This window comes from Nyctereutes procyonoides, unplaced genomic scaffold (genome assembly GCF_905146905.1).
Source record: "Nyctereutes procyonoides isolate TBG_1078 unplaced genomic scaffold, NYPRO_anot_genome, whole genome shotgun sequence".
NCBI lineage: Eukaryota > Metazoa > Chordata > Mammalia > Carnivora > Canidae > Nyctereutes > Nyctereutes procyonoides.
In genome coordinates, this window is record NW_026575051.1 from 1,607,157 (window position 1) to 1,626,309 (window position 19,153).

The following is a 19,153-nucleotide window of genomic DNA, read 5'->3' on the forward strand; positions in this document are numbered from 1 at the left end:
GACCATAATACCAGGCATTGTGCTGGTTTTTTTTTTTTTTAAGATTTTATTTATTTATTCATGATAGACATAGAGAGTGGCAGAGACACAAGCAGAGAGAGAAGCAGGCTCCATGCGGGGAGCCTGATGCTGGACTCCATCCTGGGACTCCAGGATCACACCCTGGGCCTAAGGCAGGCGCTGAACCGCTGAGCCACCCAGGACCACTGAGCCACCCAGGGATCCCCCATTGTGCTGTTTTTAATCAAGTGATGAGGGAAAGCCTCCTTGTGGAGTGATATTTACGCAAAGACCTAAATGATGTAAAGGAACAGGCGTGCAGATGACTGGAGGCAGAGAGTTCAGGAAGAGAAAAACAAGAGGGCAAGGGCCTTGAGGCTGGAGAAAATTGGATTTTTATGTTAAATTCATAGCAGTTAAGAGAACAGCTGGAGGCCAGAGTGGATGGAGCAGAGTAAGCAAGGCAAAAGGTGGGAGGAGATGAAGTTGAAGAGATAGGGAAGAACAAGATCAGGTAGGCTTCACAGGCCAATGTGAGTATTTTGGATTTTGGTTTAAGTAGATATATGGTAGCCATCAGAAGGGTTGAGCAAAGTGAGCAATATCATCTAGTAATTTAACAGATCACTCTAGTTTCTACTCAGAGGAGGGACTGAATCAGTCAAAAATGGAAGCAGAAAATCCAATTAAGGAGCTAGTCAAGGGGCAATGATAGAATGGGAGCTTGGATTACAGAGAAGATAAAGGGAAGAGGTCCCGAGGCTGTCTTTTTTGAAAAAAAGACATTCTCCTCTCTGTTTTGTTTTTTTACTTATTTATTTATTTATTTATTTATTTATTTATTTATTTATTTATTTATTTATGAGAGACACACAGAGAAAGAGGCAGAGACACAGGCAGAGGGAGAAGCAGGCTCCCTGCAGGGAGCCGGACAGGTACTTGATCTGGGGACTCCAGGATCACACCCTGGGTCGAAGGCAGGCACTCAACTGTTGAGCCACCTAGGCGTCCCCTCACCCCAGGCCATCTTAATATGGAGGAGTCTGGAAGAGAAGTAGGAGCTGTCAGTGAAGACAGAAGGAACAGCAAATAAGGAACTAGGGCATACAATACCTCCTTTAGAAAGAGCATTAAAGGGGCACCTGGGTGGCTCAGTGGTTTAGCATCTGCCTTCGGCTCAGGTCATGGTCCCTGGATCCTGGGATCCAGCACCATGGATCCAGCCCCATGTCTGAGCTCCCTGCCCAGCGTGGAGCCGACTTCTCCTCTTGCCCTTCTCGTGCTCTCTCTTTCTTTTCTCTCTCTCACTCTCAAATAAAATCTTTTTTTAAAAGAATTTATTTATTTATTCATGAGACACACACACACAGAGACAGAGAAAGAGAGAGAGAGAGAGAGAGGCAGAGACACAGGCAGAGGGAGAAGCAGGCTCCATGCAGGAAACCTGACATGGGACTCGATCCTGGGACTCCAAGATCACGCCCTGGGCCAAAGGCAGGTGCCAAACCGCTGAGCCACCCAGGGATCCCCCTCAAATAAAATGTTAAAAAAGAAAAGAAAGAGTATTAAAGTGAAGAAAGCATTTCAAGGAGGAAGGAATATTCAACTGTGTCAAATGTTGCTGATGGTCTAGTACAGGGTTTCTTAATCTTGGTGCATATATATTACAAAGTAATTTAATTAACATCATGCAGCTTAAGAAAATCTTCCTGGGGTGCCTAGGGTGGCTCAGTTGGTTAAATATCTGACTCTTAATTTCCATTCAGGTCGTGATTTCAGGTCTTGGGATCAAGACCCTGCATTGTGCTCCTCAGTCAGCAGGGAGTCTGCTGGAGAGTCTCTCTCTCTGCCCCTATCTCTCACATAAATCTTAAAAAAAAAAAAAGAAAGAAAGAAAATCTTCCTCCTATTGTTAGAATTCCCTGTGTATATTCTTCTCCAATTGTAATTCCCCTCCTGCCAAGGGATATCCACTATTCTGAATATTGTGCTTTCACTGTATACATGGGTGAGTAGAAAATGAGGTGGGGTTTTTTCTTCTGAAAGGTATATTAGTACAGCATCTTTGTATGATGATGGGGATGTTTCAGTGAAGAGGGGGAAACTGTGCAGGAGAAATAGCAGTTAATTTCAAGAGTCCCATTTCTGAGAGGTGAGAAGGGACAGGATCCCAATACACAAATAGGGTGGGGGCTGGAAGCATGTCAGCTTCTCTGCAGTAACAGGAAGGCAATAAATACAGCCAAGATGCAGGTGGCCTCGTAGATTTGGGGATGAAGCCAGGAGAGAGTTCTCTTCTGAAAATTTCTGTTTTTGCACTGAATAGAAAGGAAGGTCATCATCTTGTGAAACTGTGGTCTCAGACTGGGGAATGTGAACTGCCTGGGGAAGTGTGAGCTTGTAGGCCATAGTGAGGGCTGAAAGGAAGTAAGACCTGTCAATATGACTGTGTGTTTTTTTCCTCAGACACATTCAGCTGTTGAGTGCGGGTGTGGAACAGGCATAGTTGGGTTTAACTGGGGCTAACCTGTGTCTGAAGGAGAGAGGCAAGGGCTGAGAGGTGATGATGATAGTGTGGAACCTTGGGATCTACAATGGGTAATGAGGGGAGTGAAAAATTGAGGTGATCAAATATCAAAGAAGAGTGAGAGAATTGATGGATGAAAAGTGTGTGTGGGATTGAAGAATTTTTGGAATGGGGTGCTGAGTGGAGGAGGAGGTGACAATAAAAGACTGAATAGATTTGGGAAGGGTGGCAGGTATTGATGGTAACCAAGTTGAAGGTATGACACAGGAAGAAGAATGGCTAAGGAGTAGGGAAAAACCTCAGTGGAAGTGAGGAAGGCCAGGAACTGTTCAGGATGCTACAAGATATTGAAGCCACCAAAAATAATGAAATGACAAAGGTGGTGGTAGAGAGGAAGGCCTAGATACCTCGGAAGAACCTAGGTACTAAATTTTCAACTAATGATGGCCCAGAACCAAATCATGGGGGGATAAGATCTCCCAAGAAGATATTAGAAGGGGCTAGAGGCTCTCCCAGAGAATGGATTCTCTCCGTCCACAGTGGTGCAAGAGCCAAGGGCACCATGCAGGGAGGGAATTGAGGTAAAGTGGGAGGAGAATCAAATTGGAATATGCCGGGGTAGCCCCAGTGGCGCAGCGGTTTAGCACCGCCTGCAGCCCAGGGTGTGATCCTGAAGACCCGGGATCAAGTCCCACGTCAGGCTCTGTATGGGGCCTGCTTCTGCCACTGCCTGTGTCTCTGTCTCTCTCCCTCTGTGTCTCTGAATAAATAAATTTTTAAAAAATGGAATATGCCTTCACTCCAGGAGTCTGAGTGATCTGGAGGAAGTCACTGTCATTTGCTTCTTCCTCTGCCAAATTCTCTTCCATTCAATTGAGTTCAAAGATTGGTACAAGAGATTTTATCTGATGAGGATCTAAAAACCAGACATAAGACAAAGTTGTCTCCTGCCTTCAAGTAACTCATAATTATAGTAATGTACGTCAAGATCTCAGTAGGAAAATATGGGAAAATGCAGATAAAGTGAACGGTGTATCGGTTTTAGACCTGCATATCTTTTTTTTTTAAAGATTTTATTTATTTATTCATAGAGACAGAGAGAGAGAGAGGCAGAGACACAGGCAGAGAGAGAAGCAGGCATCATGCAGAGAGCCTGACGTGGGACTCAATCCAGGGTCTCCAGGATCACGCCCTGGGTTGCAGGGGGTGCTAAACCGCTGCGCCACAGGGGCTGCCCTAGACCTGCATATCTTTTTGTCAAAGAAAGTTGTTCTAGTTGAAGCCATATCCTTTGGGCTCACCTCTTCTATCTTTGTGGTCCCTAAGCCTGTAATTCTTAACCTTAGCTGCCCTTTGGAATTACCTGGGGATGTCTAAAAAAAATATTGATGCCTGAGTTGCATCCCTAGAGATTGTGATTTAATTGGTTCAGGATGTGATCTAGGCTTTGGGATTTTTAAATGCTCCCAGGTGACTCCAATGTATAGCCAGGGATAAGAATCAGTGCTCCAGGGGGGATCCCTGGGTGGCCCAGTGGTTTAGCTCCTGCCTTAGGCCCAGGGCGTGATCCTGGAGACCCAGGGTCAAGTCCCACGTCCTGTGTCGGGCTCCCTGCATGAGCCTGCTTCTCCTTCCTCCTGTGTCTCTGCTTCTGTCTCTCTCTCTCTCTCTCTCTCTCTCTCTCTCTCTCTCTATCATAAATAAATATTTAAAAAAAAAAGAAAAGAATCAGTGCTCCAAGGAATACCTGGAGCTCTGCCTAGAAACCACTGCAGGGTAGGTAAATTTTGGCCAAGTAGAGATGCAGATGTGAAGGGAAGAGAACATTGTGAGTACAAGCTGAGATGTGGTCTAAAACACATGACAAGCATCAAACAATTTGGTTTGTAAGAGTCTAGAGAAAGAGGTCTAAGATTTGAGAATAGCTGGGCAAGGACCTGGGGAAGGGGGTGGGAATGATGAGTAGTAATTCAGTTTGCTTGGAGATTAGGTTGAAGAGATAAATATGGATGGTTTTATTTTATTTTTAAGATTTTATTTATTCATGAGAGAAGAGAGAGAGAGAGAGAGATGCAGAGACACAGGCAGAGGGAGAAGCAGGCTCCATGCAGGGAGCCCGACGTGGGACTCCATCCCAGGTCTCCAGGATCACGCCCTGGACCGAAGGCGATGCTAAACAGCTGAGCCACCAGGGTTGCCCATCTGGATGGTTTTAAATGGTGGAAAGGGTTGAAGGCCAGATTACAATTTTATAAATAATTGAGTAAGCAATAGGGAATCTTGAAGGGTTTTTGAGCAGTGGAGTTATAAAAGAAATGTATTTAGGGAGGATAACCTGACAGCAGTGTTGAGGGAGACCTGGAGCTGTGAGAGATAGGAAGTGGGGAGATTATTTATTTATTTATTTATTTATTTATTTATTTATTTATTTATGAGGGTTTGGAACATGCTGAGTTTAGAGGACCAGCAGCTTGGTCCATGTGGCCATATTCCACAGGCACTGGAAGAATGCCTACATATAAATATATAGGTTGGAGAATGTCTCAGTCAACTCAGACTGCTGTAACAAAATACCATACACTGCGTGGCTTAAAAATAACAGAAATTTCTCACAGTTTTAGAGACTGGGAAGTCCAAGATCTAAGTGCTGGCAGATTTGGTACAAGGTGAGAGCCCCCTCTGGTGCATAGAAAGCTGTCTTCTCATTGTGTCCTTGCGTGGTGGAAAGGGCAAGGCAACTTTCTGGGGTCTCTTTTATAAGGGGACTAATCCCATTCATGAGGGTCTGTCCTCATGACCTGATTGCCTACCATGACACCGAGGATTAGACGTCAACATATGAATTTGGGGAGGAAACTAACATTTGGTCTATGGCAGAGAATCATTTAGTTAGAAGTGTTGTCTGAGTTTGGAGTAGATGAGATTCTCAAGGGAAAGTCTCAGAAAAGGAAAAGATCTAGAGATAGACACTTAGGGAAGGGAGGAGAGAGAAAAAGGGGAGGAAGAGGGGGGAATGATTAGAAAAGTGTGCGGAAGTAGAGAGGGGAAAGATAACATGTCCTTGAACAAACACAGTGGAGAATCTAGGGTCAAGAGACAAACACAGGAGGGTTCAGAAAGGCAGTGTGCACCTAGCTATGCAAATACCATTGATTTTGGCTCCTGGTAACTTCTGGTCATTGGGTATTATTTGAGAGAGCAGTTTCAGTAGAGTAGGGAGTGGAAGCATATTTTAAAGGGTTAAGAAATAGAAAAAAAAAAGGTTAAGCAATAGTGGGTATGAAAGAGAGACAAAGACACATCCCTGACAAGGGGGGTGGGAAGTGAGTAGCTGGTGAGGAAGTGGAAGCTGCAAATGTGAATTCTTTTTTCAAGTTGTTTGGTGAGCAAAGCACATTAAATCTGAAATGTCCAAAGGAGAACCCACAATGTCCATACTCCATCCCATCCTCCTCCCATGTCCCCTGTCTTGGTGCATGGCTTTTCTCCTAGATCATAAACCCCATGAGGTCAGTATTCACATCCATTGTTTTGGCAGATGTCTCGCCAGCATCCTGCATGGTGTCTACAAGTTGTACGGATGCATAGAACTTTGTCCTGCAGATGTACAGCTGAAGTCTACTGCTTACACACCCCGCCCCCACCAGAGGCCTCCTGGTTGACGTCAGGGTAGGAGAGGGCAACTGGCCCCAGCTAGACTTCAAAAGCCTAGTGATCTCCCTGGGGGTCTGCTGTAAATCTGAATGTTTGTGCTCCCTCCAAAATTCATATGTTGAAATTGTAATACACAATTTGATGGTATTAGGAGGTGGGTTTGGGAGGTGCTTAGGTCAAGAGGGTGGAGTTCTCATGAATGGGATTAGTGCTCTTATAAGAGACCCTATAGATCTCTCTTAACCCTTTCCAACAAGTCAGGATACAATGAGAAGTTTGTAACTCAGAAGAGGGCCCAGGCTCAACTGTGCTGGCAGCCTGCTTTTGGACTTCCATCCTCCAGAACTGTGAGAAATAAATTTCTGTTGCTTATAAGCAACCCAGTAAATAGTATTTTTGTTATACGAACCTGAATGGACTGAGATGGCCTCCCGCTCCCCTTGCCTTTGTTATACAGGTACAACATACCGCGCAGGGCAGTAATCCAAGTTGTTTTCAGCCCTCTGGCCAGAAGGCAGGAATAGCTGTAGGCAGTTGGCATCTTTTCCCTGTCATACTGTCTCTGACCAACTTTTTCAGAATAATCTGTCCCTTTCTTCTGATTTCCTGGAGTTCTGGGGTCTACTTGTAAATCCTCTCTTCTCAAAGCCCTAAACCCAGTCTGGTAGAAGGGGAAAATGTGTGCTGGGGAAATAAATCCCCACCAAGAATGGACCTCAGACCAGATTCCTGCTGGGATTCCTATGGAGCCCTCCCAACCCCCAGAGTTGTATCTGTCTTTCCAATGTCTTGGGGGATCTGTCTCCTCCCACTTTTGTCTCTGTCAGTTTTCTTTTTCTTTTTCTTTTTTTTCTGTTTTCTTTTATCTTTCTTTCCCTAGGAAGGGAAGCTAAGGGGAAAGAAAAGGGGTTAACAAAAGAGGGTCTTTGCAGGATCCCTGGGTGGCGCAGCGGTTTGGCGCCTGCCTTTGGCCCGGGGAGCGATCCTGGAGACCCGGGATCAAATCCCACGTCAGGCTCCCGGTGGATGGAGCCTGCTTCTCCCTCTGCCTGTGTCTCTGCCTCTCTCTCTCTCTATGACTATCGTAAAAAAAAAAAAAAAAAAAAAAAAAGATTTAATAAAAAAAAAAAAAGAGGGTCTTTGCAAGGCTGCAGTCCTCGGAATTGAGGATGATAAATCCACTTGGTTTCTTTAATGTTCTTTCAGAAATTCATACACACACTCACACAGAAATCAGAACAAGGTGGGGACTGCCGAGGGGAGCGGGGAGCGGGCCGGCTCCTCCCGACGTTGGGAGGTCGGTGCCCGGGGTCACTTTCTGCCAGGCTGGCTGCCCACCGGTTGGGATAGGTGGAAAGGAAATATTTACAGAGAACGAGGACTTTCATCATCCTAGGGTGAAAGGTCCTAAACTGGGAACCTCCCAAATCTCATTCTAAAAATACCAAAAGTAGAGGTTCTGGGATTAGCAAGAAAATAGGAAGGGGGTGGAGGAGACAAAACTGTACTAGGAAGAAATGAGCGCGTGGGGGGGGCGTGGCTACCCCGGGGCTCGGGCCCAGCGCCGGGCAGAAGGGCAGGGGTGTCAGCCTGGCGCCCGCGGGGACCAGAAAAGGGCGGAGCCTGCCGACCTGGAGGCGGGGTCGTGTAGGGGCCGGGGCGGAGCCTACGGAGGAGGCGGAGCTTTGGGGACCTTGCTCTCGCCGCGGAGCGGAGGCGGACGGAGCTCGGCGGGGGGCGCTGCGTGAAGTGGCTGCGGGGGACTGGAGTGGCTGGGGGCCCGGCATCTGGCGGGGATGTCGGGAAGTGGTATTTCTGGGGGTGGGTTTTTTTGGGGTTCCTGAGGACCTGGATTCGGAGCGTGCCTGCCAGGCGAGAAGTTCCGTGGAGGCAGAGTTTAGGATGTGTCGACATCGGGCGGCCCCCGGGACAGGTGTGCGGGGCGCCTGCTGGATCCGCGGCGCGGCTGCAGAGCGCGCTGGAGAGGTTGAGGGGCAAGGGGTGGGGCCGGGCCGGGGGGGTCCTCACGGATCCCAGTAGTTCTCGTGGTGCTGCGCGGCAATGATGATGACTACGGTGAGGATGGTACAGAGCACCATGGCTGCGATGCCCACCGCCAGGGAGATAAAGGAGAAGTTCCGGGCCTCGCGTGATGCGATCTCGGCAGACACCATGTCTCCGCGGGCCAAGGCCGTGCGCACCTGCGGGGGAGGGGCGGAAAAAGAGGATTGGAGTGGCTGCTCCGTCGGTGATGCTCCCCAGGAGAGCCAGCACCCCTTAGAATAAGAAAAACCGCGCGAGGCCACCCTTCCCAGACGCCGCCCTCTACTCCCCTTCCACCTGCACGGCCTTGAAGATGGCGATGATGCCCGTGGGCCAGAAGCAGCAGATGGTGGTCAGCACCGCGATGGGCATGTAGTCGTGCGGCGGGCGCCTTGGCTCCAGCAGGGCCAGCCCTGGGCCCTGGGGCGGCGGGGGGAGTGTGGAGGTCACTCCTGTGCCCCCCGGGGTCCCGCCTGCGTAGGGCTGTGGAAGGAAGGTTGCCGGGAGAGGACAGAACGTCATTCGGGTCCTCCCTGAGCCCACCAACATTCTGCGTCTGGCAGAGTAGCTTTTAAAGCAGATTTTTGCATGTTGCTTCTCAAAGAAACTTGTCATCCACTACCCTTCCAGGACACCCATAAATTCCACGTAGGTCCCTCTCCTTTCTTCATTGCTGTCCTTACCCTATATTCTTAGGGGCCGCCACACTCCCTCCCCATAAGGTATGACCGCACCAGTGCTGCCCTGGCCTCACTTCTCTCCAAATATCTGCTTGGCCTTCCCTATTGAGTCAGTTCTAGGTTTCTCCCCCCCTATCCTCCTTGGTCCCCAGGCTTCATTTCTCCTTCCCCCTCTCTCCAGGCTGTTCTTTCCGTCTATCAAGCCTCCTCTGGACTTCCCTGCTCCATTCCCCTTCCCAGACCCTGATCTCTGACCCCAACTGCTAGACACACACACACACACACACACACACTCTCTCTCTCTCTCTCTCTCTCTCTCTCTCTCTCTCAAGCCTTTCCTTAGTCCCTCCTCTCTGTAGGCCTAGTCCTAGGGACCTGCCTGGTTCCCTAGCCCAGTTTCTCTATCCCACCAGCCCCCAGTGCGTCCCCACTCCTTCCTCCCAGGCCCTCATCAGCCCAGTACTCACCGTGCCCACCGGGTAGACAGGCACGTAGGCAGTGCAAGGCTGCAGCTGTAGGGGGTAGCCGGGGGCTACGTAGCCCCCCAGTGGCAGCGTGCCTACCGCACCCGTGTGCGTGGGCACCACGAAGCCGGGAGCCTGGGCAGTATGAGAGGGCGCCGGCGGGGGCGGAGCGGCGGCTGGCGGCGGCGGGGGCAGCGGGCCCTCGAAGCGAGTCTCCTGCAGGTAAGGGTCGGGTGGCATGCGGGGCAAGGTGGCGCAGCCGGGTGGGGGCGCCCCGGCGGCCGGGCCGGGCGGGGCGTGGTGTGGTGGTCGCGGCAGAGTGGCTGAAGATGAGGGGCCGCGCTGAGCAGTGGCCGCGGCGGAAGCCAGGCCGCCTGCCCCTAGGCGCGGGAGGGTGGCCGTCCCGGACTGGTGGTAGTGGTGGTGGTGGTGATGGTGAGAGGAAGGGGCTGCCTGTGGGGGTGGGGCGGGGGGTTCGGCGGGGGGCTGGGGGGCATTATAGGGTGGCGGAGAGGTGTGAGGGACTGAGTCCGAAAGGCCTGGGGGTGGTAAGCAGAGGAGGGGGCATGGGGAGAGAGAAGAGATGAGGAAGGGGGTAGGGGGAGACACAGAGGGCCAGGGATGGAAGAAAATAATGTGAGAGACAGAGGAGATGGGTGAGAAGCCATCTCTTGGTCTCAGGGCGGGAAAGGGGTTGAATCTAGGCCATCTGTCCCCCCTCCCTTCTTTCAATCTAGTTTTGAGGTCGCAACTCTCCTCCATTCTTCTACCTCTTCAGCAACATGGCCATAGCTTTCACCTGCACACCCAAGCCATGGCTGCCTTGGGCTTGCCCATCTGAGCTGGTCCTGTATGTGCACGTGTGTAGACATGCAACACTGTGTTAACATGTGTTCAAATCAACAGTTGTATAAACACATGTAGGATGACATATTCCCTTCTGCCTCCTTGCCCTGGGAAGGGGCACCCTAGCCTCTCGGAATCCCAGTACCTCTTCTAGGGCAGAGAAAGAAGGGTGTTCTGAATTTTACTCCCTGCCAACCTCCATCTGATCATATCATTGTATTTCTCCACTGAATGTCTCCATGAGAGCCGGTGTCATCTGTCCATCTGTCACTCCCAATGATGCTATCCTTGCAGTACCTGGCTGATGCTAGGCCACTCTACTTCCCTCACCCTTTCAACCTGTCCCCTTTCCATGTTGTTGGTAAGGGGACGAGGCTGCGATTGGAAGGAGGAAAAGAAGAGAACGGAGGGATAGATTAAAAAGAGAAGGAGGATGGGGGGTGTTGAGAGCTGGACAGAAGGGGAATGAAACAATCAACCCGCCTCCAGGGAGGGGGTTGGGGCCAAGGATGAGGGGAGAGTCTGGAGATGGTGGAAAGGGCAGGTTTTTATTTTATTATTTTATTTTTTTACCTGACTTTTCCGATGACATGCCTGCAGTCTCGCTGGGACAGGGTCCCTGTAGTGGGAGTCGGGGTCCCTAGCTGGCGTCGGAGTCTCGGTGTGCAGATTGCGCAGCCGGCAGCACAGAGATGGAGAGATGAAGACAGCGGCGGGGGGCGGAGGGAGAGCTGGGAGGGGGGGTAGCTTAAAGGGACCGAGGAGGGGGGGGGAGTTTCCGAGGTACCGTCACTCCGTCTCCTCCTCTCACCCTGGCATCCAAGCCCCCAGTTTGGGCTCCCTTGGAGTTGTCATGGAAACAGGGAGGCAAGCAAGACCTGGCGAGGCGGTTGGGACTAAGGGAAGGAAGGCGGGAGGGAGAACTCTCTAGAGTCTTCCCCTATAAGACTGGCTGTAGTGATGACATTGTGGGAGGAAGGGAGCAGGTGCCCAGTGGATTCTGTACCCCAGTCCCCACAGGATCTGGTTCACCCTAGTCAGGACCCCCTCCCTGCCCAGTTTCCCTCACAGTCCCTGCAAGTTCTCAGGATCTTCTCCCCAGTCTTTAGCTTCTGTTTCTCCCGCTTTAGGAAGGATAACTGTATATGACAGAGAACTGCAGAGTTGAGAGCTGCGATGGCTTGAAGAGTCCCCAGGGTTATGGCCTGCGGTGAGCTGCAGGTAAACTGGGGGGCTTGGACCTATAGTAGTTTAGCGGGAGTCTGGCTTGTGACTGGGGGGGAGAGGGCGTGGGAGAAGATTGGAGAGAAGGCTTGGGGGATACGGAGATACGTTCTTCCTGGGAGATACAGGAGATACGTTCTTCCTCCGGGGTGCAGGAGCTGAGCACTTTGGAAGGAGGGGATGGATCAGCTCATTTCTGGCAACTTCGTTTTGGGAATACGTGATTTCCCTTTCCCCCTTTGGTAATTAGGCTTCTTAGAGTTCCCCAGTGCATCCATGTTCAGATCTATTTCTTAAAATCCCAGCACCCACCCACCACCCCTGCCAAGGCCAGTCGCCACCTCCTGAGTTGGCAGGATGTGTGTGTGTGGGGGGGGGGCGGGTGTCGGAACACAGCTGTAATTGCGGTCTTTTCGTTTGTTCATTGTATCTTGGGAGCACGTATGTGGGGAGGGAAGGTGAAGTGGGCAGTCTAACGAGACTTAGAGGATAGAGGAGTTGGACTTCATGCAAAAACACAGTCAGGGATTCTTTAACCCTCTGCTACCTCCGCCTTCAGATTAGTCCTCCCCAACCCCCGCCCGAGGCAGTGGCCATCCCGGGCAGCGTCCCAGCGGAGCCTACAGAGCTGTGCAGAGGCCCCGCCTGGACGGGTCCCAGGGCCCAGACATTTAGGTCAGGCCCCAAACTGGCCATTCTGGTTTCCGAGAGGCGTCGGCGTGGTTCCAGACCCCCTACCGCCACCCCATCCTCACATGACACACCTCAGAGCACAAATCGGGTTTATTGAGAGACTTTAGACCGGCCAAGACCTTGGGAAGAGAGGGAGGGATTCAGACAAGCTTCGAAATCCTTTCCTCTAGGGAGCCGCCTTCAAATGCTAAGTAAAAGCCCGCCGGTGTCTCGGCCAGGGGCCGCTGGCGGAGGTGCAGGGCGCCTGGAGCTCGGGGGTCTGGAGGAGGGGGGCGCCCACACGAGTTCCCGGCTCGGGGCAGGTTGCGGGGGTCCCTCAAGTTGAAAGACTGGCGGGAACCACGCGGGCGTGAGTCAGCGCTGCCCCAGGGGCCCTCCGCCCCTTGGAGGTGGGTCGTGTCCCGGGGCGGAGGAGAGTAGGCCAGGAGAAACTGGGTCAGGCTGCGCCTCTAGCTCGAGGGGCCTCGAGGACTCTTCGCGTCCCTGGAGACAAGGGCAGTACACGCACTTGATAACGAGGAGTTGTAAGACGCTGACCCGGGGCCGGCGGGCAGGCGCGGGGCGGGGCGGGGTCCTCCCGGTCTCCCGCGCGCCGGCGTGGGACCGAATGTGGGACCGAATGTGGGACCGAATGTGGGACCGAATGCGGAGACGGTCTTTCTCCGGTCTCGTCCCCAGCGCCCTGCCCCCGCACCCCGCCCCCGGTGGAGGGCGGGGGGAGAGAACTTCGTGTTCCGCGGCGGAGCCGGACGCCAGAATTGGGAAGTGGGACGAAACAGGCCAGAATTCAGCCCCTCCGAGTGCTGGTGCAGCAGGGCCCGCGCTCGCCTCCTCTCGGCTCCCGGGCCAGGCCCGCCACTTCTTCCTCTCCCCACGACTCTAAATGGATTGCTCTGCCTGTCTCCTCCCCCGCCCTCGGGATGCAGTGGAATGTTCCACGGCCCCTCCGGTCCCGGCCGGCGTTACGGGGGACGCGGGCGCGGTTGTCAGGGAAAGCCCCGGACGTGACGGCGAAGCGCGACCCCTAGCAGCCTCCCCTCTCCCCTCCGTCGCTCCCCTGCGCGCGCGCTCCGGACACCCTCCCCTCCCCCCGCGGGCTCCAGTCTAGGGGGAAGTAAACAGCAGGCGCAGCGGAGTCCGCGGACCCAGGCCAGGTGGGAGCTTGCGTCCTCCAGGAGCCTGCGCTGCCGCTCCGGGGTCTTCCTTACAAAACCCGGGGTCGTGCGCCGCGGGGATGGGCCTGGGGACAGTCCCGGCCGAGCTGGGGGCGGGGCTCCGGGTGCGCGTCGTGAGTCTGCGTGTAGGGGGTGTGTTTCCCACAACCCCCAAGTGCGATCCTAGTAGGCTGCCCGGTGAGCTGGACCTAGAGTGAGCGCGGGCGGGGAGGGGCATCTTGGGGGCCGGGCGTCTGCTCGGAGGGGAGCGTGTTGTCCTCTCTCTCACAGGCCCCCATCGCCCCCTTCTCAGGCGGGAGCATGCCGGGGCGCAGGGGCCTGCGGCTCCCCGCGGTGGGGATCCTGCTCCTGCTGCCGTTCCTGCCGCCGCCGCTGCCGCCCGCAGCCCCCGCGCCCCATCGCGCTGCCTACAAACCGGTCATCGTGGTGCACGGGCTGTTTGACAGCTCGTACAGCTTCCGCCACCTGCTGGAATACATCAACGAGGTCTGGCCGGGGACGCCCGGTGGTGGGGCACTGGAGGCGTCTGTGGTGACTGGGGAAGGAGAATGGGGAACGGAAAGCTGCCCTGCTGGGCTTGCTCCCTTCCTGGAGTAGCTGGTGCTGGCGTTGGGAGAGGCCAAGGATGAGATCCCCGGTTCTAGCAGGGCGCAGTAGGAGTGCGGACGCTGGCCAGGGGGCGGTGAGGTGGGCGGGCTTTGTAGTCCACCCCCTGTTGCAGCATTGCCCCTTTCCCACAGACACATCCCGGGACTGTGGTGACAGTGCTTGATCTCTTCGATGGGAGAGAGAGCTTGCGACCCTTGTGGGAACAGGTGCAAGGGTTTGGAGAGGCTGTGGCCCCCATCATGGCAAAGGCCCCTCAAGGGGTGCATCTCATCTGCTACTCGCAGGGTAGGTGCTCTCCCCCTCCCAAGTTCTAAGCCCTATCTGAGGCTTGATCCTTATCTGAGGGACACCTGCTAGTGTCCCCTTTTCTGAACAATATTGTCCCAGCCAGAGTCCTACTATCTGAGCCCTACTTTTCTGACTTCCCTCAGTACCTGGATCTTAGCTCTGTATCCTGAGTGGGAGGGAGACTCCCTGCACTGTTGCCCCCTTTTGCCATTACTCATGGCTCTTGCCCATATGGGATAATGGGGCTGTAAAAGGCACCCTACAAGGAGAGTCAGAAAATCCAGAATCTAATTCTGGCTCTGGCACTTTGGCGACATATAACCTTTTGGCCACAGGTTTTTGCTTTCTCTGGGCCTCAGTGTCCTCACAAGCATTGTGGTGGTGGTGGTGGTGACAAGGAGTGCCTGTCCCTAAGTCCCTGCCTAATGTGCTGGTCTGCCTCCAGGGGGCCTGGTGTGCCGGGCGCTGCTCTCCGTCATGGATGAGCACAATGTGGATTCTTTCATCTCTCTCTCTTCTCCACAAATGGGACAGTATGGAGGTGAGTGGGGATGGTGAGCCCCATAGGGGGCTCTGAGTTTTGGGGACACAGAGGTTTGGGGGCCACTTGACACTGCTGTTCTCTTGTCAGATACGGACTATCTGAAGTGGCTCTTCCCTACCTCCATGAGGTCTAACCTCTACCGGATCTGCTATAGTCCCTGGGGCCAGGAATTCTCCATCTGCAACTACTGGCATGGTGAGTAGGGGATGCCACACTGGGATGTGCATGGAGCGGACACCTGGGCGTAGGGCCTGCGGCCTCCCTCTGTACCATAACCAGCAGCAGCAGTGATAAGGATGACTTACCATCTGAATAGGCACTGTTCAAAATATTTTCTGTGTATTACCTTATTGCTTCAGAGTATAGTGTGGGGCAGGGGTCAGCAAAGTTTTTCTTTAAAGCACCAGATAGTAAATATTTGGTTTTGCAGGCCATGTAGTCTCTGTCACAAATTCAATTCTGCCACAGTAGTGTGAAAGCAGCCATACACCATAGGTAAATGCGTGTGTCTGTGTTCTAATAAAACTTTATTTATACAGACAAGCAGTGGGCTGGATTTGCCCCATGGTTCATAGTTTGCAAACACCTAGTATAGTTTTTAAGACAACGGATGCTGGGTCCAGACTACTTGTGTTTGAAGCCTGACCCTGTTGGGTTTCTCCGGACAAGTTACTTAACCTTTCTGTGACTGTTTTCTTTATCTGTAAAATAATGATATAGTACTACCCTCTAGGGGGTTATGAAGATTAAATAAATTAACAAATGTAATGTACTTTGAACAGTACCTGGCATAGAAGGTGGCTGGATAAAAGTGTTTGCTCTCGTGTTTACAATTTTTATTATTGTTACTATTATATTAGTATTCACTTTGTCTATTACCGTAGGTCCCTGATTGGTCCTCTGGCCTCTGGTCTTGCTTCTTTTCCTTGCTTCTCTGACTGTATAGTTCTAACTGCTGTTTATATCTAGACCCCCACCATGATGACTTGTACCTCAATGCCAGCAGTTTCCTGGCCCTGATCAATGGGGAGAGAGATCATCCCAATGCTACTGGTGAGACCCAGGCTCCTATCCGGTCCTGTTTTTGCTTCTCTGACCCGCTATGTTTCTCTCTCTCTCCAACCTGGCCTGACCTCTGTGACTGACTCTTCTTTTCTTTTCTCTTCTTCCCAATTTTCAGCATGGAGGAAGAACTTTCTTCGTGTGGGCCGCCTGGTGCTGATTGGGGGCCCTGATGATGGTGTCATTACCCCCTGGCAGTCCAGGTAATAAGGGACTGTGTGGCCGGAAGATTGACTAAGGACACCCCCCACCCCCAGCAGTTTTTATCTCATTCCTCAAATTGGCCTGTATCTCCCACTGTTCAGTTCATGCCCTACCCTCTATGTATCCTGTGACCAGAACGTGGGAGTCATCCCCCAACTCCTTGTATCCAGCAAGTCATTAAGTCCTACAGACTCTACTTCCTCTCCATCCGTAAACCGCTGCTTTGTAAAAACTCTTAACTTACAGATAATTACAGATTCACAGGAAGTGGCAAAGATAGTTTAGAGAGGTCCTGGGTATGTCTCCTTCTCCTGGTTCCCCCCATGATTGCATCCTATGTAACTACAGCACGACATCAAAACCAGGAAGTTGTCCTACTAAGTAGGACATGTGTGTATAGTTCCATGCCATTTTATGTTTCCTACCACCTCTTTTACGTACCTGGACTTCTATAATAGCCTCCAGCCCCGTCCCCTCCATCCTGTTCCTCAGGAAAATCCATGGCTCCATCGTGCTATGTGTTGGCCTATGTTGCAGATCTCATGAGTGGTCTGAAATGTCACCTAAGCTACTTTAGTTGCTCAGCAGATATTTATTGAGATCTGTATGTATACCCAGGCACTGTGCTAGGCCATTGGGATGCAGTGGTAAATGAAAGAGAAGTTCCTGCTATTATGTAGCTTATGATCTGGTGTGGGAGACAGATAATAAATGTAAATATATATCTCGGGTGGAGATAAGGTAGGGGAAGGGGGGTTGGAAGATGACTGAGGCCTGTGTCAGATCATGGCCAGATAAGTCCTAGACGAGATGCCATTTGAGTAGAAACTTAAGGAAGTGAAGGAAGGTGCTGTGCAACAATCTGAGGGGAAAACGACTCAGGGAAAGAGTAGCACGAACAAAGGTCCTAGGGCAGGCATGAGAAATGAAGACGCCAGTGTGTTTAGAGCTCAGGGAGCAGGGGAGAAGGTGGGAGAGGAGATGAAGGAGGTAGCAGGGAGCCCAGTGATGTGGAGCCTTTGTGGGGTAAAGTCAGGCCCTTGATTCCTTTTTTTCCTAAAATATACATGATAAAACATTTACCAATTTTTAAAAAAGATTTTATTTATTCATGAAAGACACAGAGGGAGAGGCAGAGACATAGGCAGAGAAGCAGGCTGCCTGCAAGGAGCCCCATGTGGGACTCGATCCTGGGACTCCAGGATCACGACCTAGGCCGAAGGCAGATGCTTAACGACTGAGCCACCCAAGCATCCCTCAAATAAACCTTATTTAATTCTCACTTGACATATAAGAAAATTTAGGTGCAAAGAGCTGAAATATATGAAGTTCATATTTAAAAAGTTACCAAGGTATTATAAAACAACCTTGTGTACTCTTCCCCTAGGTTTTCTAAATGTTAACATTTCACCATGTTAATGTCCTCATGCATTCTCTGTAAATATATATGTGGGGCATAGGTGTGTTTGTGAACCAGTTGAGAGGAGGTTGTAGACATGTCTCTTTATCCCTAAAACTTCAGTATGTCAGTGTCTGTTTCCTGTATATTCTTTACATATCCAGTACAATTACCAAAATCAAGAAATTGACATTATCCTACATGGATAGGGTACTGTATAGACCTTACTCAAATATTTTCCAGTTGTCCTCCTGGGGAAAAAAATCCAATGCAAAATCCATCCTGGGATCATGTGTCGCATTTACTTGTTATGTCTCTTTTTTTCCTGGAATACTTCCTCAGTGTTCCTCTCTGACATTTATGTTTTTGGAGCGTATGGTCTAGCCATTTTGTAGAATGTCCCTCAGTTTGGGTTTGTCAGTGGTTTCCTCACGAGTAGGTTCGGGTGACACATTTTCGAGGGGACTCTGCAGAAGCCATGCTGTGGCCTCAGTGTATCACTTCCATAAGCTACATGATATCCAGTTAAATATTTGAATGTCTTCCTTGCTGCCTGTTTCAACAGGCCGTGAATTCCCCAAGTCCTCTGACCTACCTTGATTTTCTCCAGCTCTCTTGATAACTTCCTCCCCTGCCCACCCTCAATCTCTTTGTAGCTTCTTTGGTTTCTATGATGCAAATGAGACGGTCTTGGAGATGGAGGAGCAACTGGTGAGCCCCCTGGGATTTCTTCCCACTTCTTCATGCCCTGTCCCACCTCCCTGCCACTGACACTGAAAGGTTCATCCTGTGGGGAGGGGACTGGGGACTGGGACAGCAGCAGGAGCTCACTTTGTTTCTCCCTCTGTCTTTCTTTGACCCTTTGCCCACTTTGAAGGTTTATCTGCGGGATTCTTTTGGGTTGAAGACGCTGTTGGCTCGGGGAGCCATAGTGAGGTGTCCGATGGCTGGGATCTCCCACACGGCCTGGCACTCCAACCGGACCCTTTATGAGACCTGCATTGAACCTTGGCTCTCCTGAGGATGTCCTCAGGGACCCCCCAGGAACTCCCCAGCCCAGAGACCAAGCAGTGGCCTTGGAAAGCAGATGTCAGGCTCTGGTGTGCCTCTGATCACCCATTGCTCCCACACTGCCTGCACCAACCAGGGCTCCCAGGACCCCTTCCTCTTCTCCTAAATGACAAATCCTGGTTTCCCCCACATCACGTCTGGGGTTTGCTCTGTGCTCTCACCCTCCCAAAGCAGAGGTTGGGAAGAGAGAAACCAGGTTTTTAACTTGTGGCTGCTCCTGCTGCTGCTGCTGCTGCTGCTCCGTCTCCGGCCGAACAAGAGGAGAACCCAGCCCCTGCTCACTTACGGAGGTCTCCTTCTAAGCCACTCAGGACATTTTTAGCTTCTGTTCTCCCCATATTCCCTTTTCCTCAGCCCTCCCAACTCCCAGGAAGGACTACCCATGAGAGTGGGGTTCTGAGGCTCCCCTATGGGGACGGTTCCGTTCTTGAAATGTCAGTGTTGGGGAATATCTATGGCCCGTGAGGCCCATCTCAGGTTTGGGGATCCCCCAGTCCCTATGTTCAGTGTTGGGGTACCCCCTGGGAGCCTAGTTTCTTTGAGGCCCCAGCCCCTCTTTTAGCTACCATTGAATGGGTGTTAACCCTGTATTAATGGAAATAAAGTTCCATTTCTTCAGTGTGGCTTGACTCATTTCCAGGTGAGGGGGACCCGGCTCCCCAAGGAGGGT

At 51.8% G+C, this 19,153-nt stretch overlaps 2 protein-coding genes across 8 annotated transcripts; one reads left to right on the forward strand and one right to left on the reverse strand.

Annotated features, from left to right (window-relative positions):
- Positions 1 to 7,335: 7,335 nt before the first annotated feature.
- On the reverse strand, positions 7,336 to 10,923 carry PRRT1 (proline rich transmembrane protein 1). The gene is made up of 4 exons (XM_055329837.1): positions 10,788 to 10,923; positions 9,372 to 9,907; positions 8,522 to 8,707; positions 7,336 to 8,382 (listed from the first exon to the last, which is right to left on the reverse strand). Exons 1-4 carry the CDS (start codon positions 10,804 to 10,806, stop codon positions 8,206 to 8,208), a joined length of 918 nt encoding a protein of 305 aa, XP_055185812.1. The 5' UTR covers positions 10,807 to 10,923; the 3' UTR covers positions 7,336 to 8,205.
- Positions 9,454 to 19,101, forward strand: PPT2 (palmitoyl-protein thioesterase 2). 7 transcript variants are annotated; one of them, XM_055329828.1, is made up of 10 exons: positions 9,454 to 9,590; positions 11,345 to 11,435; positions 13,599 to 13,792; positions 14,047 to 14,200; positions 14,649 to 14,744; positions 14,835 to 14,942; positions 15,717 to 15,800; positions 15,928 to 16,012; positions 18,069 to 18,123; positions 18,290 to 19,101. In XM_055329828.1, exons 3-10 carry the CDS (start codon positions 13,607 to 13,609, stop codon positions 18,431 to 18,433), a joined length of 912 nt encoding a protein of 303 aa, XP_055185803.1. In that variant the 5' UTR covers positions 9,454 to 9,590; positions 11,345 to 11,435; positions 13,599 to 13,606; the 3' UTR covers positions 18,434 to 19,101. The 7 variants fall into 7 exon arrangements, with proteins under 7 accessions (XP_055185803.1, XP_055185805.1, XP_055185806.1 ...); XM_055329830.1 differs by lacking the exon at positions 9,454 to 9,590 and having other exon boundaries at positions 11,003 to 11,435; XM_055329831.1 differs by lacking the exons at positions 9,454 to 9,590; positions 11,345 to 11,435 and adding an exon at positions 11,532 to 12,520.
- Positions 19,102 to 19,153: the final 52 nt, after the last annotated feature.